Below are 17,831 nucleotides of genomic sequence, written 5' to 3'. Positions count from 1 at the left end.
GGGATTTGGGGTCTATGGGGGGCTATGGGGGGCTATGGGGGCTATAAGGGTCCATAGGGGCTATAGGGACTATGGGGTCTATGGGAGGCTATGGGGGGCTATGGGGTCTATGGGGGGCTATGGGGGATTTGGGGTCTATGAGGGCTATGGGGGATTTGGGGTCTGTGGGGGGCTATGGGGGATTTGGGGGCTATGGGGCTATGGGGGCTATGGGGCTATGGGGGCTTTGGGGGATCTGGGGGCTATGGGGGCTATGGGGAGCTATGGGGGATTTGGGGGCTATGGGGGATTTGGGGTCTATGGGGGGCTATAGGGGCTATGGGGGCTATAGGGGCTATGGGGGATTTGGGGGCTATGGGGGCTATGGGGGATTTGGGGGCTATGGGGCTATGGGGGATTTGGGGGCTATGGAGCTATGGGGGATTTGGGGGCTATGGGGCTATGGGGGATTTGGGGGCTATAGGGGCTATGGGGGCTATGGGGGGCTATGGGGGATTTGGGGGCTATGGGGGGCTATGGGGGATTTGGGGGCTATAGGGGCTATGGGGGCTATGGGGGGCTATGGGGGATTTGGGGTCTATGGGGGCTATGGGGGCTATGGGGCTATGGGGGATCTGGGGGCTATGGGGTCTATGGGGGCTATAAGGGTCCATAGGGGCTATAGGGGCTATGGGGGCTATGGGGGGCTATGGGGGATTTGGGGGCTATGGGGGATTTGGGGTCTATGGGGGGCTATAGGGGCTATGGGGTCTATGGGGGCTATGGGGGATTTGGGGTCTATGGGGGGCTATGGGGGGCTATGGGGGCTATGGGGTCCATAGGGGCTATAGGGGCTATGGGGGCTATGGGGGGCTATGGGGGATTTGGGGGCTATGGGGGATTTGGGGTCTATGGGGGGCTATAGGGGCTATGGGGTCTATGGGGGGCTATGGGGGATTTGGGGTCTATGGGGGGCTATGGGGGGCTATGGGGGCTATGGGGTCCATAGGGGCTATGGGGCTATGGGGGATTTGGGGTCTGTGGGGGGCTATGGGGGATTTGGGGTCTATGGGGTGCGGTGAGTACATCACACAGAGACCCCACCAGGGACAATGGGGGCACCTGGAGCAGTGGGGACAGTGGGGTACAATGGGGACACCTGCAGACCCCCCCCCCCCGAGGGGGTTTGGGACCCTCTCAGTGGGGTTTGGGATCCTCTCAGTGGGATTTTGGATCCTTTCAAGGAGCTTTGGATCCTCTCAAGTGGGTTTGGGATCCTTTCAAGTGGGTTTGGGATCCTTTCAAGTGGGTTTGGGATCCTCTCAAGGGGATTGTGGATCCTCTCAATGGGGTTTGGATTCTCTCAAGGGGATTTGGGATCCTTTCAAGGGGGTTTGGATCCTCCCAAGGAGATTTTGGATCCTTTCAAGGGCATTTGGAGCCCTTTGAAGGGATTTTGGATCGTCTCAAGGGGGTTTTGGACACATCCGAGGGGATTTTGGTTCCTTTCCATGGGATTTGGAGCCCTTTGAGGGGATTTTGGATCCTCTCAAGGAGATTATGCATCCTCTCAAGGAGCTTTGGATCCTTTCAAGGGGGTTTGGGATCCTCTCAAGGAGATTTTGGATTCTCTCGAGGGGTTTTGGATCCTTTCAAGGGGTTTTGGACACATCCGAGGGGATTTCGGTTCCTTTCCATGGGGTTTGGAGCCCTTTGAGGGGATTTTGGATCCTTTCAAGGAGCTTTGGATCCTCTCGAGGGGATTTTGGATCCTTTCAAGGGGGTTTGGAGCTCTTTGAGGGGATTTTGGATCCTCTCAAGGGGGTTGTGAATCCTGTGAAGTGGATTTTGGTTCCTTTCAAGGGGGTTTGGATCCCTCCAAGGGGACTTTGGATCCTCCCAAGGGGATTTTGGACACACCCGAGCCACTTTGGGACCCTCCCCAGGGGATTTTGGGTCCGTCCTGAGGGATTTTGGGCCCGTCCTGAGGGATTTTTGGCCCCTCCGAGGGACACTCAGCCCTTTCTGAGGCAGCTTTGGATCTCTCCAAGGGGCCTCAAGCTCTCCCAGGAGGGTTTTGAGCCCTTCCGAGGGGATTTCGGACCCTTCTGAGGGGATTTGGGGTCCACCCAAGGGGATTTGGGGACCCTCTGAGGGGATTTGGGGTCATCCGAGGGGATTTGGGGCTCCTCTGAAAGGATTTTGGACCCTTCTGAGGGGATTTGGGGTCATCCGAGGGGGTTTCGGACCCTTTTGAGAGGGTTCCGGGCATTTCCGAGGGGGTTTTGGGTCATTCCGAAGTGATTTTGGGTCATTCCGAAGCGATTTTGGGTCATTCCGAGAGGTTTCGGACCCGTGCGACGCTCTCGGTTGGGGGGCGGGACCAGCGGAGGCGCTGCGCTCTCCTATTGGCTGAGAGGCGCGACAGACGGAGGCGCTCCGCGCTCCTATTGGCTGAGCGGCGCTGATTGGCAGGACCGGCGGGATCTTCGCTCTGCCGCTGGAACTGGTCCCAGTGCCAAACTGGGAGAGGCTCAGACTGGTCCAGGCCCCCCCAGTGACCCCTCTGAGTCCCCCCACCAACCCCAGAGCCCCCCAACATGGAGTTTGGGGGGGGCGCAAGAAACTTCCGGAGGTTTTGGGGGGCTCCAGGGTGGGACTTGAGTCTCTCTGAATTGAGGAGGGGTCCCCAGGAGGGAGGATTTGGAGCTCCCAGGGCTGAGGGGGGTCCCTGGGTGAGGTCTGGGGGTTACAAGGGAGGATTTTGGGGGTCCCTGGGTGAGGTTTGGGGGTGCCCAGGGAGGATCTGGGGGTCCCTGGGTGAGGTTTGGGGTCCCCAGGGAGAATTTGGGGGTCCCTGGGTGAGGTTTGGGGGTCCCCAGGGAGGATTTTGGGGTCCCTGGGCGAGGTTTGGGGGTGCCCAGGGAGGATTTGGGGGTCCCTGGGTGAGGTTTGGGGTCCCCAGGGAGGATTTGGGGGTCCCTGGGTGAGGTTTGGGGGTCTCCAGGGAGGATTTTGGGGTCCCTGGGTGAGGTTTGGGGGTCCCCAGGGAGGATTTTGGGGTCCCTGGGTGAGGTTTGGGGGTCCCCAGGGAGGATTTGGGGGTCCCTGGGTGAGGTTTGGGGGTGCCCAGGGAGGATTTGGGGGTCCCTGGGTGAGGTTTGGGGGTGCCCAGGGAGGATTTTGGGGTCCCTGGGTGAGGTTTGGGGGTCCCCAGGGAGGATTTGGGGGTCCCTGGGTGAGGTTTGGGGGTGCCCAGGGAGGATCTGGGGGTCCCTGGGTGAGGTTTGGGGTCCCCAGGGAGGATTTGGGGGTCCCTGGGTGAGGTTTGGGGGTCCCCAGGGAGGATTTTGGGGTCCCTGGGTGAGGTTTGGGGTCCCCAGGGAGGATTTGGGGGTCCCTGGGTGAGGTTTGGGGTCCCCAGGGAGGATTTGGGGGTCCCTGGGTGAGGTTTGGGGTCCCCAGGGAGGATTTGGGGGTCCCTGGGGGGTTTGGGGTGCCCAAGGAGGGTCCCCGCCCTCCATCCCCGTCGCCATGGCAACAACAACGCGGCGGGCGGGGCTGGGGTCTCCATGGCAACCGCCACCACAGCGCCCCCCAGCGGCCGGGTCCGGTTCTTAACGAAGCCACTTTTAATTAACTTTATTGACCGTGATTAATTAATTACAGAGATGGTAAAACCGCACGGCGGGGGGGGCGGGGAGGGGGGTGGGGGGGAAAGGAGGGGGAGGGGCGGCACGGGACCCCCCCCCTCTCCCCCTCCCCCCTCCTTTCCTCCTCGCACCTATTGCTCGTTTTGTTTTTTTTTTGGGGGGGGGGGAGGAGGGGGAGGGGCAGTGCCAGCAGAGGGGAAACCCCCCCCCCCCAAATTTCCAGGATCTCCCCCCTGAACCCCCCCCCCCACACCCCACCCCACCCCCCACCCCGGGAGGTGCCGCCCCAGCCCCTCCTGCCCCAAACTGGGAGCACTGGGAGCACTGGGGAGGGGAATAAATACAATCTTCCAATATATTAAAACCCCCCTGGGGGGTGCTTGGGGGGGGGGGGGTGGGGGTCGTTTTTTGGGGTGCGGGGGGGTCGTTGGGACCCCCGCGGGGGGGGGTCACATCATGCCCAGCTGCAGGAGGGTGTTCGCGTACATCATGGGCTTGACGTTGGGGTGAGGCTGGGGGAGGGGTGGAGGGAAAAAGGGGGGGCTCAGGGGGGCTCAGGGGGGGTCTGGGGGGATCCCCCCCCACCCCAAATTGACAGCCCGGACAGAGCCTGAGCACCCCAAAAAAGCTCCTGAGGCCGCCCCAGAAAGGTGAGACGCAAAAGGGGCCCCCACAGAAAGGATGAGACCCCAAAGAGACCCCCCAAAAATAACCCCTGGGACCCCCCCCAAAAGGATGAGACCTCAAGAACTCCCCAAATAACCCCTGGGGACCCCCCTGAAAGGATGAGACCCCAAAGAACCCACCCAAAAAGATGAGACCCCTAAAAGTCCCCCCAAATAACCCCTGGGGACCCCCCCAAAAGGATGAGACCCCAAAGAACCCCCCCAAAAATAACCCCTGGGGACCCCCCCGAAAGGATGAGACCCCAAAGAACCCCCCCAAAAATAACCCCTGGGGATCCCCCAATAGGATGAGACCCCCAAGACCCCCCCCAAATAATCCCTGGGACCCCCCAAAAGGATGAGACCCCCAAGACTCCTCCCCAAATAACACCTGGGGACCCCCCAATAGGATGAGACCCCCAAGACCCCCCCCCCAAATAATCCCTGGGACCCCCCGAAAGGATGAGACCCCAAAGAACCCCCCCAAAAATAACCCCTGGGGATCCCCAATAGGATGAGACCCCCAAGACCCCCCCCCAAATAATCCCTGGGACCCCCCAAAAGGATGAGACCCCCAAGACTCCTCCCCAAATAACACCTGGGGACCCCCCAATAGGATGAGACCCCCAAGACCCCCCCCCCAAATAATCCCTGGGGACCCCCCCGAAAGGATGAGACCCCAAAGAACCCCCCCAAAAATAACCCCTGGGGATCCCCCAATAGGATGAGACCCCCAAGACCCCCCCCAAATAATCCCTGGGGACCACCCCCAAAAGGATGAGACCCCCAAGACCCCCCCCAAATAACACCTGGGGACCCCCCGAAAATAATGAGACCCCCCTCAAGACCCCCCCCAATAACCACTTAGAACCCCCCGAAAGGATGAGACCCCCAAGACCCCCCCCAAATAACACCTGGGGACCCCCTCCCCCTAAATTTAAGACTCCCAGAGTTTTTGGGGGTCCCTGGGTTGGATTTGGGGGTCCCCAGGAAGGTTTTGGAGTTCCCAGGATTATTGAGGTCTCTGGGTGGGATTTTGGGGTCCCTGGGTGGGATGTTGGGGTCCCTGGGTTGGATTTTGGGGTCCCTGGTTGGATTTTGGGGTCCCTGGTGGGATTTGGGGGTCCCCGGGTGGGATTTGGGGGTCCCAGTGCCCCCAGACTCACCACTGCTGTGAACTGGTGGAAGTCGGGGCGGAGGTCGCTGCCCCGCAGGTGGATGTAGGAGCCCTTGTTGCCCATCTGGTCACTGCAGGGGACATTTGGGGACACTTGGGGACACTTGGGGACATCACAGCACAGCCCCCATGGGCCACCGAGGCTGGGGACCCCCAGGGATGGGGACATTTGGGACACTTGGGGACATTTGGGGACATCACAGCACAGCCCCCGTGGGCCACCGAGGCTGGGGACCCCCAGGGATGGGGACATTTGGGGACAACGAGGTACAGGGGACACTTGGGGATGGGACTGAGGGGACAACGTGGCTCTGGGGACACCGGGCTTGGGGACATTGTGGCTCAGGGGACACCTGGGGACAAAACCAAGGGGACAAGGTGGCTGAGGGGACACCTGGGGACAGGACTGAGGGGACAACGTGGCTCTGGGGGCACCTGGGGACAGGAGTGAGTGGCCAACGTGGCTCAGGGGACACCTGGGGAAAGGACTGAGGGGACAACGTGGCTCTGGGGACACCGGCCTTGGGGACATTTCAGGTCAGGGGACACCTGGGGACAAAACCAAGGGGACAACGTGGCTCAGGGACACCTGGGGACACCAGACCAAGTGGCCAACGTGGCTCAGGGGACACCTGGGGACAGGACTGAGGGGACAAGGTGGCTCAGGGGACACCTGGGGACAGGACTGAGGGGACAAGGTGGCTCAGGGGACACCTGGGGACAGGACTGAGAGGACAAGGTGGCTCAGGGGACACTGGGCTTGGGGACATTTCAGGTCAGGGCACACTGGGCGCTTGGGGACACTGAACCCAGGTGACGTGGGGGACAAACGCCAGGCCACAGCGCCAGCAGCGGTGTCCCCAGCTGTGTCCCCGAGCCGTCCCTCACCAGTAGTTGGGGGCGGAGAAGACGGTGACACAGCGGCCATCGTGGGCCACCTCGTAGCCCTCGGGCTTGACCTCGTGGCTGCGGATGATGAGCTCCAGGCGGTTCCGCTCCAGGAAGCGCTTGGTGACATCGGGGCCAAACTGGCAGCTGACCCCCCGCTTGCTGACCGACCGGCCGTTCTGGGGACATGGGGACATCGGGGACATTGGGGACATTGGTGACATCGGGGCCAAACTGGCAGCTGACCCCCCGCTTGCTGACCGACCGGCCGTTCTGGGGACATGGGGACATCGGGGACATTGGGGACATTGGGGACACTGGGGACATGGGGGAGATCGGGGACATCAGGGACACTGGGGACATCGGGGACACTGGGGACATGGGGACATGGGGACATTGGGGACATGGGGGACACTGGGGACATGGGGGACATTGGGGACACTGGGGACATGGGGGACACTGGGGACATGGGGGACACTGGGGACATCGGGGACAAACTCACAGAATGGAGAATGTCACCAGGATGTGGGGACAGGGCAGGGGACACCTCCAGGACATGGGGACAGCCCCAGGACATGGGGACAGGGCAGGGGACACCCCCAGGACATGGGGACACCCCCAGGACATGGGGACACCTCCAGGACATGGGGACAGGGCAGGGGACATCCCTGGGGGGGGGTCACAGCTCACCTGGGGCTGGGGGTCGGACCAGAGCAGGTCACACATCGGCCCTGGGGGGGGACACAGGGGGGGTCACAGCTCAGCCCCTCGCCTTGGGGACACCTTGGGGACATCTCGGGGGGGGGGTCCCTGTCCCACCTGAGTCCGGGGGCTGCCGGTTCCGCTCGATCTTGCGGATGTCATCGAGGGTCACCCCGTCCTCGCTGAAGAGCCCCCCGTGCATGATCTGGGTGGGGACACGTGGTGGGGACATTGGGGGGACAGCAGGGGACGGAGGGGACAGCGGGGATGGAGGGGACAGCGGGGACACGGGGACAGCGGGGATGGAGGGGACAGCAGGGATGGAGGGGACAGCGGGGACATGAGGGGACAGGAGGGGACAGGAGGGGACAGGAGGGGACAGCGGGGACATGGGGACAGCGGGGACACGGGGGACAATCGCCCATCCTGACACTGAGATGGGGACAAGGGACCCCCAAGACCCTGGGGAGGGAAGGAACCCCCCCCCCCCAAAGTGTGACAGGGACACCCCCAAACCCCAAAGGGGACAGGGACACCCCAAACCCTTCCAGGGATCCCCAAAACCCAAGGAGATGGGGACACCCCAAACCCCAATGGGGACAGGGACACCCCAAACCCTCCCAGGGATGGGGATCACCCCAAGGACACGGGGACACCCCAAACCCGAGGGGACAGGGACACCCCAAATATTCCCAGGGATCCCCACAACCCAATGGGGACAGGGACACCCCAAACCTGAGGGCACAGGGACACCCCAAACCCAATGGGGACAGGGACACCCCCAACCCCAAGGGGACAGGGACACCCCAAACCCGAGGGGACAGGGACACCCCAAACCCCTCGAGGGACCCCCCAACCCCAAGGGGACAGGGACACCCCAAACCCCAAGGGGACAGGGACACCCCAAACCACAATGGGACAGGGACACCCCAAACCCCAAGGGGACAGGAATGTGGGGTGTGGGGGGGGTCAAAGACCCCCATTTTTCGGTGGCTGCCAAAAAGGGCTCCACTACAATCAATGCGGCTGCCAGATAGTGAGCCACCACACGCTGCCAAATAGGGATCCATCGGAGACAATGGGCGCTGCCAGATGGTGATCCCAGGTGACAAGGTGACAATGTCCCCTCGGTGACAATGTCCCCTCGGTGTCCCCTCACCAGCACTTTGCCGTTGATGCACTGGGCCAGGGGCAGCCACTCGAAGACCTCGCTGAAGAGGGCGAACATCTGCGCCGTGTACTTGGCCTTCACCTCGCCCTCGAAGCCGTAGATCTGGTTCATGTTGTCCGTCTCGTGGTTCCCTGAGGGGACACGGGGACAACTGCCACTCCTGGGGACACGGCCCAGGGCTGGGGACACGGCCCAGGGCTGGGGACACCGCCCAGAGCTGGGGACACGGCCCAGAGCTGGGGACACGGCCCGGGGCTGGGGACACGGCCCAGGGTTGGGGACACGGCCCAGAGCTGGGGACACGGCCCAGAGCTGGGGACACGGCCCAGGGTTGGGGACACGGCCCCCAGAGTCCAGGACACTCCCAGGGATGTGGGATGGGCTCTGGGTATGGGGGACGTGGGACAGAGAATGGCCCCAGGAGGGACAGGGGACAAGGGTTGGGGACAGGGGATGTGGCCCTGTGACACAGGACAGGGTCCTGCACCCTGCAGGGGACACGGGATGTGCCCCACAATGGGACAGAGGGGACACAGCACCATGACGTGGCACCACGAGCTGGTCCTGGGGATGGGGACAGGGACATCCCCAAGGGGACAGGGATGGCACCGACCCCAAGGGACAGGGATGGCACCAACTGCAAAGGCACAGGGATGTCCCCAACCCCAAGGGGACAGGGATGTCCCCAACTGCAAGGGGACAGGGATGCCACCAATGCCAAGGGGACAGTAATGTCACCAACCCCAAGGGACAGGAATGGCACCAACCCCAAGGGACAGGAATGGCACCAACCCCAAGGGACAGGGATGTCCCCAACCCCAATGGGACACGGATGCCACCAACCCCAAGAGACAAGCATGTCCCCAACCCCAAGGGGACAGGGACAGGACAGTGACATCACCTCCCCCTTTACAAGATCTGCCAGAAAGTGACCTATACCGTACAACAGGCGCTGCCAGATAGTGATCCGTAAGGGACAATTGGGGACAACGGGGACAACAGGGGACAGCTGTGGGGACACCACCCCCCCCAGACCCAGTCAGGGGGGGCCCAGGCCTCGCCCCCCCCCCAGGCTCTGGGACTACCTCGGAGCAGGTGGAAGTGGTCGGGGTAGAGCAGCTTGAAGCCGAAGAGCGTCAGGATGACCTCGACCGAGAAGGAGCCGCGGTCCACGAAGTCCCCGTTGAAAATCTGTCACCAGCTGAGGACAACGACCCCCCCCGAGTGTCCCCGGTGTCCCCCCCCAACCCCGTCCCGTCCCAGGGACCCCCAGGGTGTGGATACGTAAGGGTTGGCCTCGGAGGGGAGCCCGTTGAGCTCGAAGATGTTCAGCAGGTCGTAGAACTGCCCGTGGGTGTCCCCGCACACTGTCACCTTCTCTGTCTGCCAAGGGGACGCGCGGCGGTGGCACCGATGTCACCGTGCCGGCGCGCGGGGACACCCCCGGGGGACGCCCCCCCCCTCGCCCCGACCCCACCCCCAGCCCAGCCAGAGGAACCCACCTCCTTCAAGGTGGTCTCCACCAGGGTGGGCAGCTTGGCCAGCACCTCCTTCACCTGCACCAGGATCTGCGGGATCGTGGGGACACGTGGGGACGTGTGGGGACGGCACGGGGACAGCGGGGGGACAGCGGGGTTTCGGGGGGGGGTTTGGGGGGGTTTTGGGGGGGTTTTGGGGTACCTGGTAGGCACATTTCCTGTGGAGTTTCTTCTGGTCCTTGTACCACTGCATCAGGTCCTTCATGAAGGCCAAGGTCACCTTGCCGTCCTCCAGCTTGGGGCCGCTGTACTCGTCCTCGATGGCTGCGGGGACAGCGCGGTGACAGTGCAGGGACAGCGGTGACAGCGCGGTGACAGCGGGGGGACAGCGCGGGGACAGCGCGGTGACAGTGCAGGGACAGCGGTGACAGCGCGGTGACAGCGGGGGGACAGCGCGGGGACAGCGCGGTGACAGCGGGGACAGTGCGGTGACAGCGGGGGGACAGCGGGGACAGCGCGGGGACAGCGGGGACAGCGCGGTGACAGCGCGGTGACAGCGGGGGGACAGCGCGGGGACAGCGGTGACAGCGGGGACAGCGCGGTGACAGCAGGGGACAGCGCGGGGACAGCGGGGACAGTGTGGGGACAGCGGGGACAGCGTGGGGACAGCGTGGGGACAGCGCGGTGACAGCGGGGACAGTGCGAGGACATCGCGGTGACAGCGGGGACAGTGTGGGGACAGCGTGGGGACAGCGCGGGGACAGCGCGGCGACAGCGTGGTGACAGCGGGGACAGCGCGGCGACAGCGTGGTGACAGCGCGGTGACAGTGGGGACAGTGCGGGGACAGCACGGTGACAGTGGGGACAGTGCGGGGACAGCACGGTGAGCCCCCCCAAGTGACCCCCGAGCCCCCCCAAGTGACCCTTGAACACCTCAAGGTGACCCCTGAGCCCCCAAAATGACCCCATAACCCCTAAAGTGACCCCTAAGCCCCTTAAGTGACCCCTGAGCACCTCAAGGTGACCCCTGAGCCCCCAAAGTGACCCCTGACCCCCCCAAGTGACCCCTAAGCCCCCCAGGTGACCCCTGAGCTCCCAAAATGACCCCTGAGTCCCTCAAGGTGACCCCTGACCCCCCCCAAGTGGCCCCTGAGCACCTCAAGGTGACCCCTAAGCCCCTCCAAGGTGACCCCTGAGCCCCCCCAGGTGACCCCTGAGCCCCCAAAATGACCCCTGACCCCCCCCAAGTGGCCCCGAGCCCCCCCAGGTGACCCCTGAGCCCCCCAGGGTCTCACTCATGCTCTCGATGTCCAGCGAGTCGACCACGGAGCGTTTGTGCTCGTCGCTGGCGATGGCCCTCTCGAAGGCCTTCTGCTTGACAATGCGGTGACACTCCTGGTACTTGAGCTGGGCGTCCTTGTCGTTGGGCCTCACCTTCACCACCTGCGGGGACAGCCCGGGGACAGGGCCTGAGGGGCTGGGGACAGCTGGGGACAGCTGGGGACAGCTGGGGACAGCTGGGGACAGCCCAGGGACAGCCCGGGGACAGGGTCTGAGGGGCTGGGGACAGCTGGGGACACGGCCTCAGGGGCTGGGGACAGCTGGGGACAGCCAGGGACAGCCCGGGGACAGGGCCTGAGGGGCTGGGGACAGCTGGGGACAGCCCGGGGACAGGGTCTGAGGGGCTGGGGACAGCTGGGGACAGCCAGGGACAGCCTAGGGACAGGGCCTGAGGGGCTGGGGACAGCCCGGGGACAGGGCCTGAGGGGCTGGGGACAGCTGGGGACACGGCCTAAGGGGGTGGGGACAGCCAGGGACAGCCCGGGACAGCCCGGGGACAGGGTCTGAGGGGCTGGGGACAGCTGGGGACAGCCCGGGGACAGCTCGGGGACAGGGCCTGAGGGGCTGGGGACAGCTGGGGACAGCTGGGGACAGCCCTGGGACAGCCCGGGGACAGGGCCTGAGGGGCTGGGGACAGCCCTGGGACAGCCCGGGGACAGGGTCTGAGGGGCTGGGGACAGCTGGGGACAGCCTGGGGACAGGGCCTGAGGGGCTGGGGACAGCTGGGGACAGCCCGGGGACAGGGCCTGAGGGGCTGGGGACAGCTGGGGACAGCTGGGGACAGCCAGGGACAGCCTGGGGACAGGGCCTGAGGGGCTGGGGACAGCTGGGGACAGCCCGGGGACAGGGCCTCAGGGGCTGGGGACAGACAGGGACAGCCTGGGGACAGGGCCTGAGGGGCTGGGGACAGCTGGGGACAGCCCAGGGACAGCCCGGGGACAGGGCCTCAGGGGCTGGGGACAGACAGGGACAGCCTGGGGACAGCCAGGGACAGCCTGGGGACAGGGTCTGAGGACAGCTGGGGACAGCCAGGGACAGCCCGGGGACAGGGCCTGAGGGGCTGGGGACAGCTGGGGACAGCCCAGGGACAGCTTAGGGACAGGGCCTGAGGGTGTGGGGACAGCTGGGGACAGCTGGGGACAGCCCAGGGACAGCTGGGGACAGGGCCTGAGGGGCTGGGGACACTCAGGGACACACTGACTCCAGGATGGACACACTGCCCTCAGGACAGACACCCTGACCTCAAGGAGCACACACTGACCCCAGATCACCCATGCTGACCCCAGGACGGACACCCTGACCCCAGATGACCCACGCTGACCCTGGTAACCCACCCTGACCCCAGGATGGACACACTGACCCCAGGACAGACACACTGACCCCAGATGACCCACACTGACCCCAGGATGGACACACTGACCCCAGGATGGACACACTGACCCTGGTAACCCACCCTGACCCCAGGATGGACACACTGACCCCAGGATGGACATGCTGACCCCAGGATGGACACACTGACCCCAGGATGGACACGCTGACCCCAGGATGGACACACTGACCCCAGGACAGACACCCTGACCCCAGGATGGACACACTGACCCCAGGATGGACATGCTGACCCCAGGATGGACACACTGACCCCAGGATGGACACCCTGACCCCAGGATGGACACACTGACCCCAGGACAGACAGCCTGACCCCAGGACAGACACCCTGACCCCAGGTGACCCTCAATGACCCCAGGACAGACGCGCTGACCCCAGGATGGACACACTGACCCCACGCACACCCCCGAGGCTCCCTGCCCTGGGTCTCACCATCTCGTAGTCGCTCAGGGCAGCCTTGAACTTGCCCAGGGCCATGTTGCTGGTAACCCACCCTGACCCTGGTAACCCACCCTGACCCTGGTAACCCACCCTGACCCTGGTAACCCACCCTGACCCCAGGACGGACACCCTGACCCCAGGATGGACACACTGACCCCAGGATGGACACCCTGACCCCAGGACAGACAGCCTGACCCCAGGACAGACACCCTGACCCTGGTAACCCACCCTGACCCCAGGACGGACACCCTGACCTCAGGATGGACACCCTGACCTCAGGATGGACACACTGACCCCAGGACAGACACCCTGACCCTGGTAACCCACACTGACCCCAGGACAGACAGCCTGACCCCAGGATGGAGACACTGACCCCAGGATGGACACCCTGACCCTGGTAACCCACACTGACCCCAGGACAGACAGCCTGACCCCAGGACAGACACCCTGACCCCAGGTGACCCTCAATGACCCCAGGACAGACACCCTGACCCCACGCACACCCCCGAGGCTCCCTGCCCTGGGTCTCACCATCTCGTAGTCGCGCAGGGCAGCCTTGAACTTGCCCAGGGCCATGTTGCTGGTAACCCACCCTGACCCTGGTAACCCACCCTGACCCCAGGACGGACACCCTGACCCCAGGATGGACACACTGACCCCAGGATGGACACCCTGACCCCAGGATGGACACACTGACCCCAGGATGGACACCCTGACCCCAGGACAGACAGCCTGACCCCAGGACAGACACCCTGACCCTGGTAACCCACCCTGACCCTGGTAACCCACCCTGACCCCAGGACGGACACCCTGACCTCAGGATGGACACCCTGACCTCAGGATGGACACCCTGACCCCAGGACAGACACCCTGACCCTGGTAACCCACACTGACCCCAGGACAGACAGCCTGACCCCAGGATGGAGACACTGACCCCAGGATGGACACCCTGACCCCAGGATGGACACCCTGACCCCAGGACAGACACCCTGACCCTGGTAACCCACACTGACCCCAGGACAGACAGCCTGACCCCAGGACAGACACCCTGACCCCAGGTGACCCTCAATGACCCCAGGACAGATGCGCTGACCCCAGGACAGACACCCTGACCCCACGCACACCCCCGAGGCTCCCTGCCCTGGGTCTCACCATCTCGTAGTCGCTCAGGGCAGCCTTGAACTTGCCCAGGGCCATGTTGCTGGTAACCCACCCTGACCCTGGTAACCCACCCTGACCCTGGTAACCCACCCTGACCCCAGGACGGACACCCTGACCCCAGGATGGACACACTGACCCCAGGATGGACACCCTGACCCCAGGATGGACACACTGACCCCAGGATGGACACCCTGACCCCAGGACAGACAGCCTGACCCCAGGACAGACACCCTGACCCTGGTAACCCACCCTGACCCTGGTAACCCACCCTGACCCCAGGACGGACACCCTGACCTCAGGATGGACACCCTGACCTCAGGATGGACACACTGACCCCAGGACAGACACCCTGACCCTGGTAACCCACACTGACCCCAGGACAGACAGCCTGACCCCAGGATGGAGACACTGACCCCAGGATGGACACCCTGACCCCAGGATGGACACCCTGACCCCAGGACAGACACCCTGACCCTGGTAACCCACACTGACCCCAGGATGGACACCCTGACCCCAGGACAGACACCCTGACCCTGGTAACCCACACTGACCCCAGGACAGACAGCCTGACCCCAGGACAGACACCCTGACCCCAGGTGACCCTCAATGACCCCAGGACAGACGCGCTGACCCCAGGTGACCCTCAATGACCCCAGGACAGACGCGCTGACCCCAGGACAGACACCCTGACCCCAGGTGACCCTCAATGACCCCAGGACAGACACCCTGACCCCACGCACACCCCCGAGGCTCCCTGCCCCGGGTCTCACCATCTCGTAGTCGCGCAGGGCAGCCTTGAACTTGCCCAGGGCCATGTTGCTGGCCGCCCGGCGGTAGTAGCCCTTGACGTACTTGGCGTCCAGCTGGAGGGCGCGCGTGGCGTCGGCCAGGGCGTAGCCGTAGCACTCGGTGCGCAGGTAGGCCAGGCTGCGGTTGCCATAGTAGATGGCGTTGGAGGGGTTCAGCTCGATGGCGCTGCTGTACAGCTTCACCGCGTTCTCGTAGTCCTTGCCTGGCCACACAGAGCCACCGCGTCGGGGCGGGGGGGCGGCCGCGGGCGGGGGGCAAAGGGAGGGCGGGGAGGGGGGGGTGGGTGGGCGGGAGGGCAGAAGTGAGGAGTGGCCGGAGAGCAAAGGGTGGGACTGACCACATCCCAAAGGTCAGCAGTGACCAGAGCACAAAGGTCAGGAATGACCAGATCCCAGAGGATGGGAGTGACCAGATCCCAGAGGATGGGAGTGACCAGATTCCAAAGGTCAGGAGTGACCAGAGCACAAAGGGTGGGGGTGGCCGGAGAGCAAAGGTCAGGAGTGACCGGACCCTAAAGGCCAGGAGTGACCAGATCCCAAAGGGTGGGGGTGGCCGGAGTGCAAAGGTCAGGAGTGACCAGATCCCAGAGGTCAGGAGTGACCACATCCCAAAGGTCAGGAGTGACCAGATCCCAGAGGATGGGAGTGACCAGATTCCAAAGGTCAGGAGTGGCCAGATCCCAAAGGGTGGGGGTGGCCAGAGAGCCAAGGGTGGGACTGACCACATCCTTAAGGTCAGGAGTGACCAGAGCACAAAGGCTGGGGGTGGCTGGAGTGCAAAGGTCAGGAGTGACCAGATCCCAGAGGTCAGGAGTGACCAGAGCACAAAGGTCAGGAGTGACCAGATCCCAGAGGATGGGAGTGACCAGATTCCAAAGGTCAGAAGTGACTGGATCCCAAAGGGTGGGGGTGGCCGGAGAGCAAAGGTCAGGAGTGACCAGATCCCAGAGGTCAGGAGTGACCACATCCCAAAGGTCAGGAGTGACCAGATCCCAGAGGTCAGGACTGACCACATCCCAAAGGTCAGGACTGACCACATCCCAAAGGAAGGAGTGACCAGATCCCAGAGGTCAGGACTGACCACATCCCAAAGGTCAGGAGTGACCAGATCCCAGAGGTCAGGAGTGACCGGAGCACAAAGGGTGGGGGATCAACAGGAACAGATCCCAACCTGGCAGCCCCCACAGATCACTATCTGGCAGCCCCACAGCCCCCCAAAGATCCCAACCTGACAGCCCCATTGCCCCCTATAGATCACTATCTGGCAGCCCCACAGCCCCCCAAAGATCCCAACCTGACAGCCCCATTGCCCCCTATAGATCACTATCTGGCAGCCCCACAGCCCCCCATAGATCCCAACCTGGCAGCCCCATTGCCCCCTATAGATCACTATCTGGCAGCCCCCACAGCCCCCATAGATCCCAACCTGGCAGCCCCATTGCCCCCTATAGATCACTATCTGGCAGCCCCACTGCCCCCCACAGATCCCAACCTGGCAGCCCCCATTGCCCCCTATGGCTCCCTATCTGGCAGACCCGGTATCCCCCGTTAATCCCCGTTAAGCACCGTGGCTCCCTATCTGGCAGCCCCTGTTAACAGCCGCGGCTCCCTATCTGGCAGCCCCCGTTATTCCCCGTTAACAGCCGCGGCTCCCTATCTGGCAGCCGCCGTGAACCGCCGTGGCTCCCTATCTGGCAGACCCGTTATCCCCCGTTAATCCCCGTTATCCCCCGTGGCTCCCTATCTGGCAGCTCCCGTTATCCCCCGTTAACCTCCGTGGCTCCCCATCTGGCAGCCCCCATTCCCCCCCGTGGCTCCCTATCTGGCAGCCCCCGTTATTCCCCGTTAACAGCCGTGGCTCCCTATCTGGCAGCCGCCGTGAACCGCCGTGGCTCCCTATCTGGCAGACCCGTTATCCCCCGTTAATCCCCGTTATCCCCCGTGGCTCCCTATGTGGCAGCCCCCATTCCCCGCCGTGGCTCCCTATCTGGCAGCCCCCGTTCCCCGCCGTTCCCCGCCGTGGCTCCCTCCCCGGTAGCCCCCGTTGCCCGCCGGTACCTTTGAAGAACTCGTTGGCGCGGGCCTTGAGCTCCTCGGCCCGCTCGAGGTCGGAGGGGCTCGGGGGCCGCCCGGGGCCGGCGCCGCCGCCGCTCCCCGCCCGCTCTCCCTCCGCCATGGCCGGGCCGCAAAGCGCCGCCGCCGCCGCCGGGCGCGGCCGCCAAGCGCCGCTGTCGCAAAGCCGCGGTGGGAGGGGGGAGCGCTGTCGTAAACGGGGGGGAAGCGGAGCGGGCGGGGGTCGCGGTGTCCCCGATGTCCCCAATGTCCCCAATGTCCCCAGGGGTCCCCAGGGGTCCCCCCAATGTCCCCAATCCCCAATGTTCCCAAATATCCCCAATGTCCCCCCAAACCTCATCTCCAATGTCCCCAGTGTCCCCAATGTCCCCGATGTCCCCAATGCCCCCAATGCCCCCAATGCCCCCAATGTCCCCAATGTCCCCAAATGTCCCCGATGTCCCCAATGCCTTCAATGTCCCCAATGTCCCCAATCCCCTCAATGTCCCCCCAGTGTCCCCAGTGTCCCCAAATGTCCCCAGTGTCCCCAATGCCTTCAATGTCCCCAATGTCCCCAATCCCCTCAATGTCCCCCCAGTGTCCCCAGTGTCCCCAAATGTCCCCAGTGTCCCCAATGTCCCCGATGTCCCCAATGCCCCCAATGTCTCCAAATGCCCCCAATGTCCCCAGTGTCCCCAATGTCCCCAATGTCCCCAATGATGTCCCCGATGTCCCCAATGTCCCCAAATGTCCCCAATCCCCCCAATGTCCCCAATGTCCCCAAATGTCCCCAATGTCCCAAATGTCCCCAAATGTCCCCCAATGTCCCAAATGTCCCCCAATGCCCCCAATGTCCCCAATGCCCCCAATGTCCCCAGATGTCCCCAAATGTCCCCAATGTCCCCGATGTCCCCAATGCCCCCAAATG

The 17,831-nt window shown here is 63.9% G+C and overlaps 1 protein-coding gene across 1 annotated transcript; it reads right to left on the bottom strand.

The window, feature by feature from the left end:
• Positions 1-3,605: 3,605 nt before the first annotated feature.
• PPP5C (protein phosphatase 5 catalytic subunit) lies at positions 3,606-17,053 on the bottom strand. Its single transcript, XM_053933123.1, has 13 exons — positions 16,910-17,053; positions 14,813-15,054; positions 11,009-11,156; positions 9,916-10,037; positions 9,738-9,803; positions 9,520-9,618; positions 9,321-9,426; positions 8,224-8,366; positions 7,182-7,269; positions 7,053-7,093; positions 6,363-6,541; positions 5,464-5,545; positions 3,606-4,144 (listed from the first exon to the last, which is right to left on the bottom strand). Exons 1-13 carry the CDS (start codon positions 17,025-17,027, stop codon positions 4,082-4,084), a joined length of 1,497 nt encoding a protein of 498 aa, XP_053789098.1. The 5' UTR covers positions 17,028-17,053; the 3' UTR covers positions 3,606-4,081.
• Positions 17,054-17,831: the final 778 nt, after the last annotated feature.

Source organism: Vidua chalybeata (assembly GCF_026979565.1).
Source record: "Vidua chalybeata isolate OUT-0048 chromosome 35 unlocalized genomic scaffold, bVidCha1 merged haplotype SUPER_35_unloc_1, whole genome shotgun sequence".
NCBI lineage: Eukaryota > Metazoa > Chordata > Aves > Passeriformes > Viduidae > Vidua > Vidua chalybeata.
Note: the sequence above shows the minus strand (reverse complement) of the source record. Positions and strands in the feature narration are given on the sequence as shown.